This window comes from Pseudorca crassidens, chromosome 1 (assembly GCF_039906515.1).
Source record: "Pseudorca crassidens isolate mPseCra1 chromosome 1, mPseCra1.hap1, whole genome shotgun sequence".
Lineage (NCBI taxonomy): Eukaryota > Metazoa > Chordata > Mammalia > Artiodactyla > Delphinidae > Pseudorca > Pseudorca crassidens.
Window position 1 is genome coordinate 180,434,246 of NC_090296.1, and position 20,000 is coordinate 180,454,245.

Below are 20,000 nucleotides of genomic sequence, written 5' to 3' on the forward strand. Positions count from 1 at the left end.
GCTTCTAATTGTGAGATTTCTAATCTGGAGATGGAGATTCACCTTAACCAACCAATTTCATAGTGAAAGTCAAAATAGAAGTGTGTAACTTAACTTTAAGTGAGTAATTGAATGATTGAATGCTTGAATTATATGGGAATTGAACTTCCCGTGATTATGCTATAAAAGGAGACTTGTTAATACACTAGTATGTTCTGAAAAATACATGTATAATTTCAATATTCTTTAGTGCTCATTTTTCCTTTGAATATAATACTTAGGCTATAATGAATAATATTTGAAAGAAAAGTAAATATTATATTTTACAAATTTTTAAATTTAAATTTGCCTACATGGTTGTTGTAAGATTTTTGAAAATACAGTCTTATTTTATGTGTATTCAAGTATCAGTAATGAGTTATGAAGAGTATCTTTCAGTAGGAACAGGATTATATGTAATCATTATATAATTACCATGAGGGACACTGTGAGAGGAGTTTACCCTGTGTTAGATATGACAACAGTATTAACAAACTACCCCCAAAATGCCATGTTTTATGTGGGGTAGTAATTTTTGGATGTACAGATTATAGCATATATAGAGCCAGCTGTGTTTTTACCCTATTAATGGTGGCTAATTCCTGGTCTGTCTTCTATATAGGCCCTTACATCAGTTGTAAATTACAGAGAACCCAAGTCTGTTTGCAAAGCACCTGAATTGGTAAGTTTGATGGTTGCATAAATGTAAACATATGAAAAGTCAGCATTAGAAAATGAAAACTGAGGTGAATGTCAAATTAATTTGTTTTTGTAGCATTTTTTTAAAATGTAGTTGAAATTAATTATTAAAAATAAAAACATATCAACACTGTATATCATTTAGCTTTTATTTAAGGAATGCAGTAGGTCACGTCTGTAGCCTTTTCTTAAGAAATAATTGAAGGAGAAAATATTCCATTTTACAATGTTTGGGTTGGAAAGTATGACTGCTTTAAAATAATTTGCATTACTTTACATGGAGATTTTATTTTATCTGAGATCTAAAGGGAATTTGATGAAAAATGATAACCTTTAAAGGAAACTTGCTTACAAGGTTGTTGTGAGATTTTTAAAAAGTACTTATGTAATGTCAGAAATGACAGAACTGCTCAAAACTCACCTAGGTGTTCCATCAAAACTTAATTACTGGGCTTCCCTGGTGGCGCAGTGGTTGAGAGTCCGCCTGCCGATGCAGGGGACACGGGTCCGTGCCCCGGTCCGGGAAGATCCCACATGCCGTGGAGTGGCTGGGCCTGTGAGCCATGGCCGCTGAGCCTGCGCGTCCGGAGCCTGTGCTCCGCAACAGGAGAGGCCACAACAGTGAGAGGCCCACGTACCGCAAAAAAAAAAAAAAAAAAAAAAACTTAATTACTTATATCATTGCTGTATTGATCATTCAGGGTTGATTAGATTTTTTACTGTTTATAGTTTTTTAAAAATTTCCCTGATGACATATATTTCAAGTTCTTTAGTGCATGTCCATGATTATTAAAACATAAGCTTGAGGATGGCAAAGACCGTGATCTTATTTTGTGTTGTTGCCACTGTGCCTCCTTTGAGAAGGGCCCTCTGAAAGCGTTACTGTCAATTTCTATTTGAGCTCGCTAAGTACTGTGACAACTTGCTGAAGAAATCAGCCAAGGGGATGACAGAGAATGAAGTAGAGGACAAGCTCACGAGCTTTATTACTGTCTTTAAATATATCGACGATAAGGATGTTTTTCAAAAGGTAAGTTGTGAATCGAGAGGTTTTATGTGTCAGCTTTGATTTATTTTTGAACTTTAAATCATCAGAAAGGAAGTAATCTTTTAAAATATTTTTTAATGTAGTTCTACGCAAGAATGCTGGCGAAACGTTTAATTCATGGGTTATCCATGTCTATGGATTCTGAAGAAGCCATGATCAATAAATTAAAGGTACTGTAGGCCTTTGATATGATAGTGTCCTAGAAATTATTCCACTAGCACACAAAGATGTTCACTGTAGCAATATGAGTAATAACAGGAAATAATTCATCAACAGTTGACTGGTTAAATGTAAAGTGGTGTAGTCTCATGGTGGGATATGCAAATGCTGTATTAAAGGACAAAGTCTCTCTATATGTTGATATAGAATCATCCACAAGATAACGTGTTAACTTTACAAAAACCTTGTATTACGTATAAATGAACACACCTAAAATATTCCTTTAAGTACAAGTTTTGTGGAGTGCATTTGAATTTCAGTTCACTTTTATGTCATTTTAGCTTACACACTGATAAGATAAGCAGTTGCTAATTTTATTTATCCTGAGTTTTTCAATAGTTGATAATTTTCCTGTATGGTATACATTGAATATGTGGTCCTTTTTAAATATACCAAAAATAATTTACCCTTTAATTTTTAGAGGTAATGTTAACAAAGCTTTTTATATCCCAAGATTAGAGATCCAGATTTTCTGACCTGGTGATGGCAGAGTTTTGAATAACTTCAAAGAAATAGATTTCTTCATTACTCAGTTAATGGTGTTAAAAATCTGCCTCAGTACCCCTCCTTTTTAACAAATATTCCCAGTTATCTTTCATGTGTATTTGATGCTATCTGTAAACATTATAAGGTATCATCTTACATTCAGTAATGGAGCATTTTGTACTGTTGAAATGATATACAGATTTATAGAAAAGTTCTTGTTTTAAAGGGAAATTTGTTGTTTCATGAATATATGTTTTCATTCACTTATTTAATCTGCATTAAAAAAAAAAGGAACTTTTGAAAGGTTTTGAATAGCTGCTTTGGGTCATGAATAATACAGGCCTTTGGTGTAAGTGTACAAGCAGGACCTTTGACCATAGACCTAGCAGTAGCAAAGCATTCTTAATAATCAGTATGGTTTATTGTTTTTGTTTTTAAGTCATATGTTTTTTAAAACTTTCTTTTACAGCAAGCCTGTGGTTATGAATTTACCAGCAAGCTACATCGGATGTACACAGATATGAGTGTCAGTGCGGATCTGAACAATAAGTTCAACAATTTTATCAAAAATCAAGACACAGTAATAGATTTGGGAATTAGTTTTCAAATATATGTTCTACAGGTATGAATATGTGTTTCATTGTGAGCATTTACTAACCATTTCAAATACTCTGATACAAATGATTAATAGATTGATGCCTGATTACCTTTCTTTCAACCAGAATATTATAGCTTCTAAAGTTATATGTTATATTGATCTGGAATGAACCGTGCCTTGATAGTAATGCTGGTGGGTTTTATCAACATTTTGAGGAAGGAGAAAAAGGTGCTTTAGTTGCTTAAATTATTTTATAAACATTTACTTTCAAGTGAGATGTTTAACTGTTTGACTTTTCTCCTTCTAGGCTGGTGCATGGCCTCTTACTCAGGCTCCTTCATCTACATTTGCGATTCCCCAGGAATTGGAAAAAAGTGTACAGATGGCAAGTTGGCAGAAAATATATTGGAAGACCTAAGGAATTTTAATAATTATCTTCACGTTATATCACTTTAAATATTTCTCCGAAGTCTTGAGGGCTCACGTGATATAAAAATATATTCACAAATTATTGTTATTCTGCCTTGTTATTGTTATTCTTCCTCAGTACCCTCCCTAAAAAGGAGGGTACTGAGGAAGACTGTAAATTATTGTAGTTTCTAATATTAAAACTAAAATGCTAAGGGTGTCAGTTCTTTGTCAAAGCATGTCTCTTATTCTTAGTAAACCTGTTATCTGTCTTAAGTAGTTCTAAATTACAAGGATTTTGATATTATAAGAAAGTTTAGAATCCAGTACTTACAACAATCATTTTCTAATTTTTCATTTGAATATTGAGCCATCTTTATAATTCATTTATCCCTTATAATAGTTATTTTTATTCTGGGCTGTAATTTAGGTAAATATATGTAGAATGTGAAATATTCTAGAAAAAATAGATTGAAGCTGGAAAATTCAAGTAAAAATGGCTTTAAAGTGTGACTGAATAGAAACCATAGACTTCTTACCCAAAGCTTTTAAAGAGACTGTGGAGACTACATCTTTAACAGCTGTTGAGATGTAACTTGTACCATACGGCTTAGTCATGTAGTCTTGTAGTCATTGTATCAGGCTGCCGTAACAAAATACCACAGCCTGGGCGGCTTGTGAATGACAGAGATTGATTTCTTATGGTTCTGGAGGCTGGAAGTCTGAGGCCAGGGTGCCAGCACGGTGGGATGAGGGCCTAAGGTGACAGACTTCCTGCTGTGTCCTCACATGGTGGAAGGGGCTAGGAATCTCTGTGGGGTCTCTTTCATAAGAGCACTAATGCCATAGATGAGGGCTCCATCCTCATGATCTAAGCACCTCCCAAAGGCCCCACCTTCTAAAACCATCACATTGGGCGTCAGGATTTCAATATGAATTTGGGGAGACACAACATTCAGGCCACAGCACTATACAGTTCACTCAAAGTGTACACTTTCATTGGTTTTCAGTATATTCACAGAGCTTTGCAACCACCAGCACCATTTTAGAACATTTTAATTACCCTAAAAGAAACCCCCTACGTATCAGTAGTCACTCCTCGCCTTCCCCAACTCCCTCCCCTCTCCCTAGCCCTAGGCAATCTGCTTTCTTTCTCTGTAGATTTGCCTGTTCTGGACATCTCATATAGAGCTATGTCACGCGTGCTTTTGTGACTGCCTTCATTCACTTTGCAGAAGAATGTCAAGGTCCATCCATGTTTGAGTCTGTGCCAGTAGTTCATCCCTTTGTATTGCCAAATAATATTCCATTGTATGGAGACACCACACTTTATTTATCCATTCATCAGCTGTTGGACGTTTGGGCTGTTTTGACTTTGGGGTGTGTAAGTAATGCTGCTATGGACATTCACGTACAAGTTTTTGAGTGGATGAACATGTTTTCGTTTCTTTTGAAACTGACCCTTTTTGATTCTCTAACTCACCAAAGGAGGCTTATCTTTTAATAGTCTTTTACTTGGGCAGTAACTTGAGGTTGTGAACCAGTGAGTTATGCATATGTTTATGAAGTTTAAAATGAAAATGGTATTTCATTACACTATTTACTAGAGATGTTCACAGTGTGTAGTTTGAATCATTACATTATGTATGTATGTTATTTTTGCTTCTTTCAAAATAAGGATTATAAATCAAGTAACACAGTGTAAGCTCCGGAATCATAACTCCTGATTTTAAATGTCTGCTCTTCCGTTTACTGTGCTCTGTGACTTTGTTCAAATAACTTCCGAATTTTTTGTTAACTGATAATACTACTACTCAGAGTGTTAATATGAAGATGAAATATGTAAAGCGCTTAGTCTGGTATATAAGAAGTACTCAATAAATGCTGAAAGTAGAAGTAATAGTTAATAGTGATAGTAGTGGTAATAGCAGAGTAGCCAGGTAGATTTCAAGATACCATGCATAAGGTGGACTTTCCGAATAGGAGTCTAATTTAGGATTTTCTGCGTCTTTGAAAAGGCATGATAGTGCAAACCATCTTAGAAACTTCATGAAGAAGAGCATTTGTTTGGATGGGCAGAATATGATCCCAGGGCAGGGGATGGGGTAACCAGGTGTAAAGCACTTTGATGTATTTGTGACCAGGCAAGAGAAAGAAAACTGACCCCTCACCTTTGACAGTCTTAAACCTTATTTCTTCTTAAGAGCCTGCTTTTCCAATCGAAATTAAGGGACAGGGTGGGGGCTGGCAGAACTAAAATCTCCTTTAAGTTTGTTATTCTTCTCTTTCTCCTTGAAATAATTATTTGCCAGTAATTATTGGAGTACTGGAATCAACCCCTTAAACTTTATTTATTAACATATGACCTTCCCCAGGTTCCAGTGTCCTCATTTACAAACAGGAAGTGGGTTTCTTTCTGACTATAAATTATGATTCCAAGCATATCATTCTCTCAGTTTGGACTTTCTCTAATTACCAGTAGAGGGAGTTTGTCCTTAACATTTCTCCTAGTAAATCCAAGTTTTCAGCCACGTAAGAATGAAAATCCATCTGTGTATTTATTATTTTATTTTTCACATGTAAATTAATTCCCTTTGCTTTAATGGTCGTCTAGATATTTCCCATCTTTCCCTTAAATATAGCTGTTTATCAGAAATCACATCCATTTTACACGTATCTTAAAACCATGGAAATTAAGCTTTAATTGAAAGCAATTTATTTTGGGGACTTCCCTGGCAGTCCAGTGGTTGAGACTTTGCCTTCCAGTCGGGGCAGGTGGGGACGCAGGTCGATCCCTGGGTGGGGAGCTAGGATCCCACGTGCCTCGGGGCAAAAAAAACAGAACATAAAACAGAAGCAATAGTGTAACAAATTCAATAAAGACTTTAAAAATGGTCCACATCAGAAAATCTTAAAAAAAAAAAAGTACTTTATTTTGCATATTAGACCAGTATATCTTAAATCTACTTTTGTACCTGGTCCACAAACCTGAATAATAACTAAAGAAATATAAGGTAGTGTATATTAGTGCAGCTCTCTGTTTGAAGTGAATACGCTCATCAAATATGAAACATTCATTTTTAAGGCCCCTTGAGTTTCAATTAATGCCCTCAAATGGTATTTGAAAGATGCTCTCTGTTAGCCTGATTATTATAACTATTAAGCCTGACTTTAACATGAGAAGTTTAGTCAAGGTATATTTATTACTAATAAACTTTGATAACACAGTTATTTAATGATATCGTTAAGCAAGATGTTACAACTTTTGTCTTTTAATACCAGATGAATTGATACTACTCTCATTTGGAACTGAATCTTTTTGTTCTTGACTAGCTATGGATATGAGAATCTTTATAATCAGATTTTAAATTTAAGGATAAAGGAATGCTTTCTTTGGCATATTGATATCATCAATAAAACTTTAATGATGGTACTAGTTGCTAGGGCTATAAAGAGGTAAAGCATGTGCTTTCAGAGCTTGGAATATACATCCTAAAGCTAGTTTTGCACTTACATAATTTGTAAAGAGCATTTTAAACTTTGGTTTTCTCAGTTTCAAAAATGTTTTATTTTGCTTTTGTCCATAAATTCCTTATAAATGTTTCATAATTACAACTTGTATAGTAGTAATTGAATTTTATTGACACCCAGGGAGATTATTAGTCAGAGCCTACCTCTGGGATCCTTTTATGCCATACTTTGATTTTTTTCTTCGTCTAGATTAGGACCAGGCAGAAAATCATAAGTATTCCCGGTGCCAGTCATTTCCTATTTATCATGCCAAAGGGCTGGTGAATTTGCTCATAGAGGAGAATGCTGCACCATTGGAGGGAAAAAATGCTCAAGTTTCAGCTTCCCAGGACTATCTTGGAATAAATTGCTAAAAGAATTCACCAGTTCTCCTGGCTGGCAGCTGTGAACTTTTGTTGTAAGGAGTGGGCATAGTGCAGCTTACAGGTCAAATGTTGCTGATTGCTTTATTTAAACTTCATTTTGAAAGTACAGAAAGTAAAGTTTGAAGTACAGATAAAAGCTTTAGGTATATCACATATGGCTCGTCATGCTAAAAGTATGTCCACAATTCTGAATTGTGATGTGATGAATATATTTATTTTTCAGTTTTATATGGAAGTTGAGTTTTTACCTTTTTTACATTTCAGTATCATTTTCTCGCTGTAGATTATGTACTAGCTCTTTAGAAGATATGAACTCTCTATTTTTTGGACTGATGTCCTACATTCAATCTGAGGGAGGAATTTTTAAAATTTTAAAGCTATGTTAATAGAATGTTAAATTTAATTTTTCACAATAATGTCAACAAAAGATACAAAGACAGGCCTCTGAAGCTTTGCTTGTATTAGTGTTTGACTGTATGTGGAAGTTAAATTGTGGATGTCACTTTTGGAGTGATCACTGATATTATTCAACCCGTCCATTCAGCAAGGGTATATGTTGGCAAATAGGAGACTAGAAATGAAGGTTTGATTTATATTTTCATGTTGAAATGCGTATGGTAGTGGTTTTGGTCAGGGATTTTATTTATAAAGTCCAAATTGATATCATTCAAAATGATAATTTCTGAATTTATACAAAAAGTTAAATTTGCAGGGCTGTGGTTTGGTGGAAAGAACCCCAGACAGGGTTTTAAGTGAAAAGAGCTGGCCTGATATTTATATGATCTTCGTCAGGAACTTGCATAGATGTGTTTTCTCATCTGTAAAATGAGTAAATATACCAGATGGGCTCTAATGTCTTCTCTAACATGAATTTTTTTACTTTTTTAGTGTAGTGATAGCCAAGTAAGTTAGGTTGTAGAAGCTGAAAATAATTTGATTCCTTTTTTCTTTTTTACAGTTTGAATTATTTTACAGCCAGCATTTCAGTGGAAGGAAGCTTACATGGTTACATTATCTTTGTACAGGTAAAATGCATTTAATTATATCTAGTTTAATGAAATTTACCTGATATGATTATGTTAAAAATTTGGAAATCGATTTCATAGGCCCTAATTGTAGTTGTTGTTTTTTTCCTGATTTTAGTTTTTAATGTTTTCTTCTTCATCTTCCTTTCTGGTTACCATTAAAGCAACTAATAATGAAGTTCAAGTGAAGCATTTTTTTTCTTTTAATTTGCATTCCTTTTATTATGAGTAAAGTTGAGCACGTTTTTATATGGTTAAAGCAAGTGCAGCATTTTTAATAGTGTTTTATAATTATGCTACTTATAAGGAGTTTCTGAATTTTATAATGGTTTCCTATATTTCTGTAACAAATCACTTTTTATAGATACTAGGAATTTTATTTAGAAAGCCAGGCTTGATGAAACATATCTTAAAAACCTCTTCTCTCTAGATATGGCAGATATCCTCAAAAATTTCATTAACTATTATAGCATCACAAGGAGACCTAACCATTTGATTTTTATTTGTGGTACTGTAGTGAACGGCAGTAGTAAACACTTTTTCCAGAATGTCCCAATTAACTTCCAGTACTTTCCAGTTTTAGAAAAGTTTAATCAAAATCTAATCATTTCCTTAGCTTCTTCCTGGAACAGTGGGGTCTACTAATTGGAAAGTAGGATTAATACTTTGAGTGATTGGAGCCTCTATTCAGTTTCTCTAAGCTGCCTGAAGATGTTAGCCAAAGCAAACACTCAGAATTTCTCTACTTTTGCTAAAGCTATGCTTTGAAAAGTACATTAAATCAACTTTCTCTTTGTATAAGAGGGAAAGGATGGCCATGTATGTTAATGTCTCTTAGAAATGGTACAAGAAAATCTGATTAGTTGCCATACCTTTATTTAGGAAATTCACTCACCTAAGAGAAATTTCATCTAAGTAGTTTCTTGTAAGTACCATTTATTTGACTACTTTATATTTGGAATATGATGTCTCATTTTGTTAGTAATACATATTAGTACATAATAATTAGTACATAGTAATACATATCTTTACAAGTTTATGTTTATTGAACAAATTGGGCATTTTAATTTTTTCAGTAGTTTGTGAAATAAAGAGATGTTCATTGATATTCTTAGTAAGTGGTCGCTTAGTAGTTGGCCTTTAATTTTACATCTATTGTGAATTTTTTATATTCTCATTTAGTAAATATAATTGATTTTAAGGAAAAAAACATTGCTGGACCAGTGTTTTAATGTATTTGGATTAAGTTTACTTTTACTTCCCCTAAATATCTATCTTGGGGAGTTTAAACTCCTTTGCATTACCTCAGCAATAATCATTCTGTCTCCTAAAGTAGTTTTAATGAGGGATTTACTATTTTGGTGTTTGGCAACTAGTTATATATTCAGATTAAGATATTATTGGTGAGAATACTTCTTTGGTGGTCCTGTGTACTTGTGTTGCATTACATCAGAAGGCACGTGGTGTCAGACTGTCCCACTGTGAGAGGCAGTAAAGTGGTCACTTGGTTGATTGAGGTGATGTTTCCATTGTGAGGAGACCTTTTCAATTAGCAGGTGATATGAGGGGTGACACTTAGTTCCCAAATGAATACCATCTTCCAGGAACAACTGTATCTGATGGTTGTAGCATCCACTGGTGATCATTGCTTGAATCAGTTATCTTCTTCCTGGTTGCAGATCAGTGATACTCTGTCATGCACTCAGCATTTAGTAGCTGACATTCTTCTGTAAAAAAAACTTTCCCTTAGAGACTAGGTTGCTGATAGGTAGTAGAGGAGTAACTTGGATTAAAGTATTGTGAGAGTTCTGCCTACTCTTTATTTCTGGTAATTGTTAATGACCAATTCAATTATGGTTGTCTGATTTTTCAAGTATGTATGTATTGGAATGTTTTATTCTAGCTTGCAGGTTCTTAAAGTTCGTCAACCTATTCTGAAGGTTAAATGACCTCTTTGTCATTTTCCTTTTCTATTTACACAGCAGTAATTAAGTGAATCATCCAGATTTGGGATTTCCTTTCCTTCCTCCACCCCTTCCGCAGTCTTTCCAGCCATGAGCTGAGTAATAAGAGAGTGGTGCTGAAAAAAAGTGGAAAGAGGTCCATGTACCCCGACACCGATAATTTATTGAAAAATAGCAAGAAAAAGTCATAAAACACAACTAACAAGTTTTCCTGTTTTTAAGGGATGCAGAGTGGATTTGATATCAGTAAATGATACTTAGACCCCTTACTTGCATTGTCTCCTAATGCTCTTTGGGTTCTTGTGGCAGAAGCCTCATTCTGTTTCCAAACCCATGGTAGTACATTGCAACATCTGTGACAGCTAGGTGATGGTCCTAGCTTAATCATGTAGGTGCTTGAGGCATTATTTTATACTTGTTTCTGGGATATGATTAAGCAGTCATTGCACAAATGGTGTAATGCAGTTTACATGATGTTTTTTTTTTTTGCCTCTCACCGCGTTTTCTAAGCTTTAATGTTGAGATGAGGCTCTTAAAGTGCTCTTTATACTAATTGTTAGTAGGACAGTCCTAATGACTGTAGTCTACGTAAACTCTACATGAATTGGATATTCCAATTAATTAAACTTCCTTTCATGAAAATTCAGAGATTAGGAATTTTTTCTCTAGGTGTTCCTATCCAAATAATTTTGAAAAATATTTCTGAATATCAGTTTTTAAAAAAATAAGTCGAGGCATAATGCAAGTTAGCATAGGCATCTGTGTGGTCATAGTAAGCTGGAGAATTGACTTATATCCTTTAAAGTCTTTAATTACATAATGAATTAATATATATTATTAAATAATAAAGGAAGCACACAATCTTGATCAGAGTTACTAATTACCACTACTAACAGGGAGAATGCAGCCTCTGGGGTGAGTTCATGTAACATACAGCTTCCTTGAGTTAAAATATAGAGCCCTAAAACCAAATCTCATGCTGATATAGTTTATAATTCATTAACAGTCAAATAATGCAGGATGTGTGTGTGTGTGCTTGTGTAAGAGAGAGAAAGAGAAATACAATCACTAAACCATAACTTTATTCTTTAGGAAGCAGTTCTTTGACTTGCATTAACTGTTTTTACATGTTGCAAATGCATAACTGTTTTACACACTGTTTGTTAACAAGCTCTTCAGTGTGCTGCCCCCTGGAATGGGTAGAACTGTAGTTGGCCTAAGCCTGATGTACCTTTCTAGCTCTCAGGGTAGTGTAGGGTCCAGAACATTGTTATTCCATCAACTATTTCAACAAAATAATGCATCTGCCTGTTTGTCTCTCTTCCCATTTGTGTTTGTTCCTAGAAAATTACTGGGGAGAAAAACATTATTTATGAAACAAAATAGCATTGTTATATTTTGGCAGAAATTATGGTTTAGACACTTTAGTACAGGTGTCCTCCTGTATGCTTGAACCTTCCCTGGGGTAGATGAGATACACACACAGGAGGCAGTTGCTGGTAGCAGGCTATCATGCTCTCCCTTTGTCTGTCTGTTTCTCCTCCTACTTCCACCTCTTCTTACTTTTTTTTTGCCTGAGTGTTAGCCTTCCTATTACTATTTAAAGACATTGTTTGAGCTTACTGGTAATGTTATGATAGCTTAACCATGATTTATACTACATACTCAAAACTAAGAGCCGTCCCCTCCATCCCCCCCACCCCCGCAAACAGATGATTACATTGCTGGCAGGAATGGCTTTGCAACAATTTAACCAAGAGTTCTTGGTTCACTCTTTCAGGAGAAAATATCTGAAATAAACAATTATTACTGAGGTAATTTTGGAATGCTTCTTTGAATGATGAGTTTATTGTCACAATTTTGTTTTAATTGTAGGTGAAGTTAAAATGAACTATTTGGGCAAACCATACGTAGCTATGGTCACAACATACCAAATGGCGGTTCTTCTTGCCTTTAACAACAGTGAAACCGTCAGCTATAAAGAACTTCAAGACAGCACTCAGATGAACGAAAAGGAACTGACAAAAACAATCAAATCATTACTCGATGTGAAAATGATTAACCATGATTCAGAAAAGGTATGGGGTAATAGTTCAAGGAATTTAAGCATTATAAGTATTAAAGCTTTTTCATGGGATGTTTGCAGTTTTAAAAGTAAGGTTATAATTGTTAATGCCCTTTGTTCTTTGAGAAGCACTCGAATCAGCTACATTACTTCAGGCTCCTTATGGCCAAGAACTTGAGGCGTCACAGAGAAGGCTGTCTAAGTTGGTACTCGTGTGCCCTTTATAGATTGATCTTATTTGTCCTATACTGTGACAGTTTACTGAAAAATTATTAAAGAGTTGACAGCAGAAGGATTCTGGTTAATTGAGGTTTTAAAACTGTAGTCTGTCCTAAATCTTGCTGGGTTTTTTCCCCCATATGTTTAGTTAATATTTAATTACATGGTTCTGTGATAGGAAATGACAGCCTGTTGATGTCTATTTATACACATATTTAATATGTGTAACTCCATCTCAGGTGCTGTCACTCTCATGTCCCTGAATTTCAGGACTCAACTAACCCCCATATATATATATATATATATATATATATATATTTTTTTTTTTTAATTAATTTGTTTATTTTTGGCTGCATTGGGTCTTCATTGCTGCATGTGGGCTTTCTCTAGTTGTGGTGAGCAGGGGCTACTCTTCATTGAGGTGCGGGGGCTTCTCATTGCGGTGGCTTCTCTTGTTGCGGAGCACGGGCTCTAGGTGCACGGGCTTCAATAGTTGTGGCACACAGGCTCAGTAGTTGTGGCTCATGGGCTCTAGGGCACAGGCTCAGTAGTTGTGGTGCATGGGCTTAGTTGGTCCGCGGCATGTGGGATCTTCCCGGACCAGGGCTCGAACCCGTGTCTCCTGCATTGGCAGGTGGATTCTTAACCACTGTGCCACCGCACAGTGGAAGTCCAACCCCCATATGTTTTTAATATCTGTCCTGAGAATTAGCAAGCTGATAGTATATTCCTTTTTTCTTTATAACTTTTTTTTCTAGTAACATGTTTTTGTTTTTAAAGTATGTCTTGGATATTTAAATGGTTAAAAAAGCAACAGATATGGGTTAAATTTCCTGCTTCAGATTATTATTGTGCCGATAAGAAAAAAGTCTTGTAAATGATGCTTCATTTTAATTTTGGTTCATGGCCTACGACTTATTTCTCTCATGAGTTCATTTTGCTAATGATGACTTTCGTAGCCTATAATTGAACAGCTCTAAATGGCATATATGCTGAAATTCAAATCAAGCTTTTCTTAATTTTGAGAAACGATTAATTTTTCTGACTTCAGAAACTTAACAAAATATTAAGTTCTTAATATTAAGGTTTTAATTAAGTCAATGAATTATAAGTAAAAGTTTTTAAGTTTAAAATTTTAAGTTTAAATTTTTAAGCTTAAGTGCCTAAAAAGTTAAGTATTTTTCTAAAGCATGTTATTTTTACTGCCCAAAAATGTACAAAATAAATATTGATAGGTTGTTTGCACATTAAATTTTAATTATGAATCTGGCATTCTTTAATAGAGTTTCTTTGGCTATTATTGAGAAAGTGCCATCTGCCAAGTGCTTCGTGGTCCTGCTGGTGGACAGATTCCACCGTATGACATGCGTGGCTTTCTTAAGCCCAGTAGAGCTTAAGAGCTAAAAATTGGCTTAACAACTTCCACTTGAGAAAAGTCCACTCGCTTTTGGCAGAGTGAATAAAATGGGTGTTGAGGGCTGATGTCAGAATCACACCGGGGTGGTGAGGAAGTGATGCTTGTGTGCCATTGGAACCAGTTGGCTTCTCTAGTCAGGTTATTTTAATTGGTATTTTGTTACTGCAGCATTCCAAAAAAAAAAAATTTGGTTGTTTGGTTTTTCAAAATGTGATGGAAAACTTATGAGCCTCGCTATTTCATAAAAATTTAAATGTTAAAATTCTGTTTAAGCCAATGAGCTTGACTCTCGTCAGATTTATCTGGTGGTCATGTATTAAACAGTTGGGCCAGAAAATAGCTTTATTCTAAATCTAAGCTGATTGAAATTCTATCAAGCATAAAATTAGGAAAGAATTGTTTTTTCCTTCATTGTTTGACAGAAGACAATTATTTTTCTCTTAAATAATATTTATAATGTAAAAGATTACGAGAGTTGAGTCTTTTTTCCTTGGTCATTATTTAATTTCATGGCATATTATTTGCAGCAATTGTTATTTAGTGATTTTATTTTTATAAATGTAAATGAATTATTTTTAATTGTAGGAAGACATTGATGCAGAATCTTCATTTTCATTAAATATGAACTTTAGCAGTAAAAGAACAAAATTTAAAATTACTACATCGATGCAGAAAGACACACCACAGGTAAATGCTTTCTAATGTCGTTTCTTTTGGAAATATTTAAGCATTGGACTTTACAAGTGGTAATATTGAGACCAATGCAAAACTTTTCATATCAAAATTATGATACATCTTCTCTGGTTTATTTTTTGCATTGACTAACCTTATAAACAGTATTTTAGATTTTAAAAACAGTAGTATAATGAGTATCTTAGGGAAAAGCTATCGTAGTTTAGTCATATTTGCTCTTTTGTTTTTGTTTTTTTCTCCCAGTTTTAATAATTGTCACACAGCACAGTATAAGTTTAAGCAGTACAGCATAATGATTTGACTTACCTACATCATGAAATGATTATCACAGTAAGTTTAGTGAACATCCATCATCTCATATAGATACAAAATTAAATAAATAGGAAAAAAACTTTTCATTGTGATGAGAACTTGTAGGATTTCCTCTCAACAGCTTTCATAGATAACACAGAGCAGTGTTAATTGTATTTATCATGTTTACATTCCATCTCTAATCATCATTTATCTTATAATTGGGAGTTTGTACCTTCTGACCCCCTTCATCCAATTTCCCCTCTCCCCACCCCCACCCCCTGCCTCTGATAACCACAAATCTGATCTCTTTTTCTGTGAGTTTGTTTGTTTTTGAAGTATAATTGACACTGTGTTAGTTCTTGTTACACAACATAGTGATTCAATATTTCTGTACATTTCAAAATGATCCCCATGACCGGTCTAGTTACAATGTGTCACCATACAAAGATATTACATAAATTACTCCACACTGTACATTCCATACCCATGACTCATTTATTTTGCCACTGGAAGTTTATAACTCTTAATCTCCCTCACCTATTTTTCTCTTCCCCTCATCTGCCTTCCTTCTGGCAACCACCTGTTTTTTCTCTGTATCTGTAATTCTGTTTGTGTTTTGCTGTGTTCGTTCATTTGTTTTGTTTTTCAGATTTCACATATATGTGAAATCATACAGCATATGTCTTTGTGTGACTTATTTCACTTAGCATAATACCCTCTAGGCCCATCTATGTTGTTGCAAATGGCAAGATTTCATTCTTTTTTTATGGCTGAGTAATAGACCATCGTGTATATATATCATGTCTTCTTTATCCATTCATCTATTGATGGGCCTTAGGTTGCTTCCATATCTTTGCTATTGTAAATAATGCCACAATGAACATAGTCATATTTGCTCTTAAACTGTATTAGCATATATGGATTTGCTTTGTATTCTTTCCAAAAATTTCTACCTTGAATAGTAATATAATCTCATATTTTTCATTTGTAAAATATCAGAAGGTTTTACAACACATTTTTCAAAGAAAAGTTGTAGAAAATGCTTCTCAAACTTTCCTGTGCAAATGAACCACGGGGGATGGTGTTAAAATTCAAATTGTGAGCTTGTTGGTCTGGAGTGGGGTCCGACCCCGGGTGAGCCGTTTGCACGGTGAACATCTGCTGTTGCTTGTTTCACCTCAGCAGCAGTTGTTCTGGGGCAGCCTATTCATATCACTGAAGTTTCCTGATTGCCTCCTATGTGCCACCCTGACCTTGGGCTCGGGGCAGGATGTGAAGGTATCAGAGATAACAGGCCGCTCCAGGGACTTACTCCCCCATGGGAGACAAATGTTAATTGCTGTTAAATTTGAACCCTAAAATGTTCAAGATCTCATTTTCCTGTAGGCTAACGATACTAATTTGTAATATGGATTGTATTTTCTCTTTTAAAAGCTGTTATGAGATCCCTACTGATGTGGCATTGCCTGCTTGTGCCTCTCCTCCACTGTCTTTCCTTGAGCTCCATGCAGAGAGGCCCTTCTGGCCCATCCTTGCTGGCTTCTCTGCTGGAGTCAAATGGAGCCCTTCACAGCTCTTGCCCTTGAAGCCTGCTCCAGTGTGCACTTGGAGCCAGTTACTAAAGTCTACAAGCTTTGTGGTATAAGTTTTTACTCATTGATAGGACAGCAGTCTTGAAAACTATTACTCTGTGTCACTTAAGTTCTCCTTTATTGACTACTTGCACTGAGTACAATTTACAGTAGTGTTCATTTTTTAAAAAATAACCTTCCAACTTTAAGTTAAGAAATTATACATAACTCACTGTAAATATTCTTTTGGTAATGGTTATGTTATATTGGGCACATAATTGTATAATTTGATTCTCAGTATTGATTGGAGATTTATTTAAACTCACAAATAAAATGAGTTAAAAACAAGTGCAGTGAATTAATGTCTCATTGGCTTTTTTTGTCCTTGTAAAACAGGAAATGGAGCAGACGAGAAGTGCTGTAGATGAAGATCGGAAAATGTACCTCCAAGCTGCTATAGTTCGTATCATGAAAGCACGAAAAGTACTTCGGCATAATGCCCTTATTCAGGAGGTAAAAGGGGGAAAAGTCCTCAAGACCTCTTGGGGCAGAGGGTATTAGGATTAGGAATGTTTCTTTGTGAAGATGTTACAGAAATAATACGACTCCCAAATAACATAAAGAAATGCTTCATTACTTAATGAGAACAGTACTCACTTAAAATTTCAGTATTAAACTCATGTTTGAATTTAGAGGTCTAAGTCTTACCGATTCAGTCTTGTGTCCAGTTATTGAAGGACATGGACCACATCACACACTGACTCGTTCCATGAATACACGAGCATCTACCATGTGTGGAGCACTGTGCTGGTCACCATGGGGTGCAGAGCAGCTCAGGATGTGGCTCCTGCTGTTTTGGAGTTCAGTCTAGTAGGGAAGAAACGCGTTATTGAACTAATATGGGAGTAAATATAAAATTACACTCACATGCAACAAAGAAAAGGTATACGGTAGCATGAGAATGTGTATAAAGGTCTTGACATGGAGGTGTGGCGGAAAGCTTTCCTGAGCAGGTGTTACTTCAGCTAAGAGCTGAAAGTTGAGTAGGGGTTGAGTGGAAGCTTGAGGGGTGTATATGAGTAGTTAGATAGATGAATTAGTTTATGGTTTAATTTAGTTATATATGACTATTATTTTATTTTGCTGTATCCGTGTTCTTCACAGTTTTTATCCCTTCACAACATAAAGGTCGGGCTTTTTCCTTAGTTTGCATAAAAAGTTATTTGCTCCAGTGCCCCCCTGGTGAGAAGAGCACTTAAACATCCGTGTCTCTCCCACAGGTGATTAGCCAGTCAAGAGCTCGGTTTAACCCTAGTATCAGCATGATTAAGAAGTGCATTGAAGTTCTCATAGACAAACAGTACATCGAACGCAGCCAGGCGTCAGCAGATGAGTACAGCTACGTAGCGTGACGCGCGCACCCCCGGTGTGGATGTGAGAAGGTCATTGCCATCGCCATCCGGTGTGTCCTGTGGGAGAAAGCAGGCCTGTGCCTCCATAATTTGGCCATTTGGCAGCCCCTGTTTCTCTGCTGTTTACAACATCACCAGTGCCACGTCATGAGCGTCAGAGAAAATGCCTAGAGATATTTCAAGCTCATGTCATTATGACATTTCTTAAAACTTTATTAAAAAAGAATGAGTGAAGTATTGCTGAAATGTGGAAATTTGGCTGGGTACCATGCTTTTTCTCCCCTTCACGTTTGCAGTTGATGTTTTTTTTTTTTTTTTTTTTTAATGTATCTTAAAGGACATAAGATAAAAAACTTAAATATTGTAATATGACAGATAACCTAATAATTGTATCTACATTAAAATGACAAACATGATATTGCTGCTTGTCAAATAAAAAAATAAAGAAATAGAATGCCTTTTTTATGTGGATGGAATATCACAAAATAATACATATAAATGTCCGTGAGTTTTCAAAGCAGCTCATGCAACTTTAGTTGCATTTGTATCTGAACAGTGTAATTCACTTATACTCCTATTTAAATCCTACATAAAAAACGTCTAGATTGTTGTTTTTGAATGCATAAAGATGCATTCATCATAAAGAATGTTTTATTTTTATGGATTAGAACTACATTGGATTTGAGCATTTTGAATAGTGAGATTTAATTCCATCAAGAGTTTCTGGTGGTGTCCTGCTGCAGCTCAGAACCAAAAGTGAGGGGAATGTGTGTGACCTCACATGTGGCTCAGAAAGAGCTGTCATTCAAAGGTTGTCTTACTTTTGTTGCCACAGTGTGTCAGTTCTAATGTAGACTAATGCCCCGCCTCTGCTGCTTTCCCTTCTCCCTTCCTCTGGGTTGTAGGTGGTCTTCTGTTCCCGGTGTATTCCTCCCATACTCCTGCCTGCCTGTTACCCTTCCACCCCCTACCACGTTCACACTAGAGTCACTCTCCGACGTCACAGGTGTTCTTAGCAGTGCATAAGCTAAACACTTTTCTTTTTTTTGGTTTTTTAATCTGTGTGATGCGTTACACCAGCTGCCACTTGCCTAGACATGAAAGTCCATTATTTTGTTTATTATATATATCAACAGCACCATTAGAATGCTCTGGTCTGTTTTCATATTTGTTATCTATCTACCCTTCCCCCACCACAACACACACATACAATTTCTTTTAAGCTGAGATATTTTAAAGCATATCCTACATGTATCATTTCACTTACAATACTTCAGTTTATATCTCTAACAGAAAAGGCCTTTAAAAAAAACCACAACCACAGTTACTTTGCTACACTTAACAAATAAACAGTAACTTCATATCACTTAATATAGGGTCCATATTCAAACTTCTCTTATTGTTGCAAAAATGGCTTTTCAGTTGGTTCGTTTGATGGCACTTCTAACTCATGTCTCTTAAGTGTTTAAAAAATCTACTGAGCTTTTAATGACTTCTATACTGTATTTCTCATTTTCCCTTTTTTCCCCCAGAGAGAAAATAACGGCAAACCATGTAATACTGTACGTCCACTGTCAAAAAAACAAACCTTTGTTTTTATAACTTGATAAAGTTTTCCAAATTGATTCCTTTTTTTCTTAAATATTTATAAATGTTAAATTAAGTCTTATCCTGATGCCTAATTGTCAAGAAAATATATTGAAAAATGGACAAAATACTTGTGCTGAGGTCGACGGAAGTGACTGACAGGAGTTGTTGTCCCACCCTTTTCCCCATTGCACCTGAAAGGAGACATATTGGAGACACGCTTGTCATGCCCTTCACCGAGCCCGCTCCCGAGAGGGCGGTGAGTAGGATGGGTTTAGCGCACTTTCTGCGGGGGAGCAGGAGCTTGGGAAGAGCTGAGGCTGTCGGGTGGGGTCAGGCAGTGGATGTCACGGTGCCAAACCTTGGCACACAGCTCTGTGC

At 35.5% G+C, this 20,000-nt stretch overlaps 1 protein-coding gene across 5 annotated transcripts in view; it reads left to right on the forward strand.

The window, feature by feature from the left end:
• The window catches only part of CUL2 (cullin 2), an 85,477-nt gene extending 65,820 nt beyond the window's left edge, over positions 1-19,657 (forward strand). For all 5 annotated transcript variants that reach the window (XM_067702189.1, XM_067702174.1, XM_067702201.1 and 2 more), the window contains 10 exons: positions 641-700; positions 1,619-1,747; positions 1,849-1,935; positions 2,940-3,092; positions 3,376-3,453; positions 8,331-8,397; positions 12,237-12,439; positions 14,648-14,749; positions 17,017-17,133; positions 17,901-19,657. In XM_067702189.1, the coding sequence (XP_067558290.1) occupies positions 641-700; positions 1,619-1,747; positions 1,849-1,935; positions 2,940-3,092; positions 3,376-3,453; positions 8,331-8,397; positions 12,237-12,439; positions 14,648-14,749; positions 17,017-17,133; positions 17,901-18,032 (1,128 nt within the window). In that variant the 3' untranslated portion in view covers positions 18,033-19,657. The remainder of the gene's footprint in view (positions 1-640; positions 701-1,618; positions 1,748-1,848; positions 1,936-2,939; positions 3,093-3,375; positions 3,454-8,330; positions 8,398-12,236; positions 12,440-14,647; positions 14,750-17,016; positions 17,134-17,900) is intronic.
• The last annotated feature ends 343 nt before the right edge of the window (positions 19,658-20,000 follow it).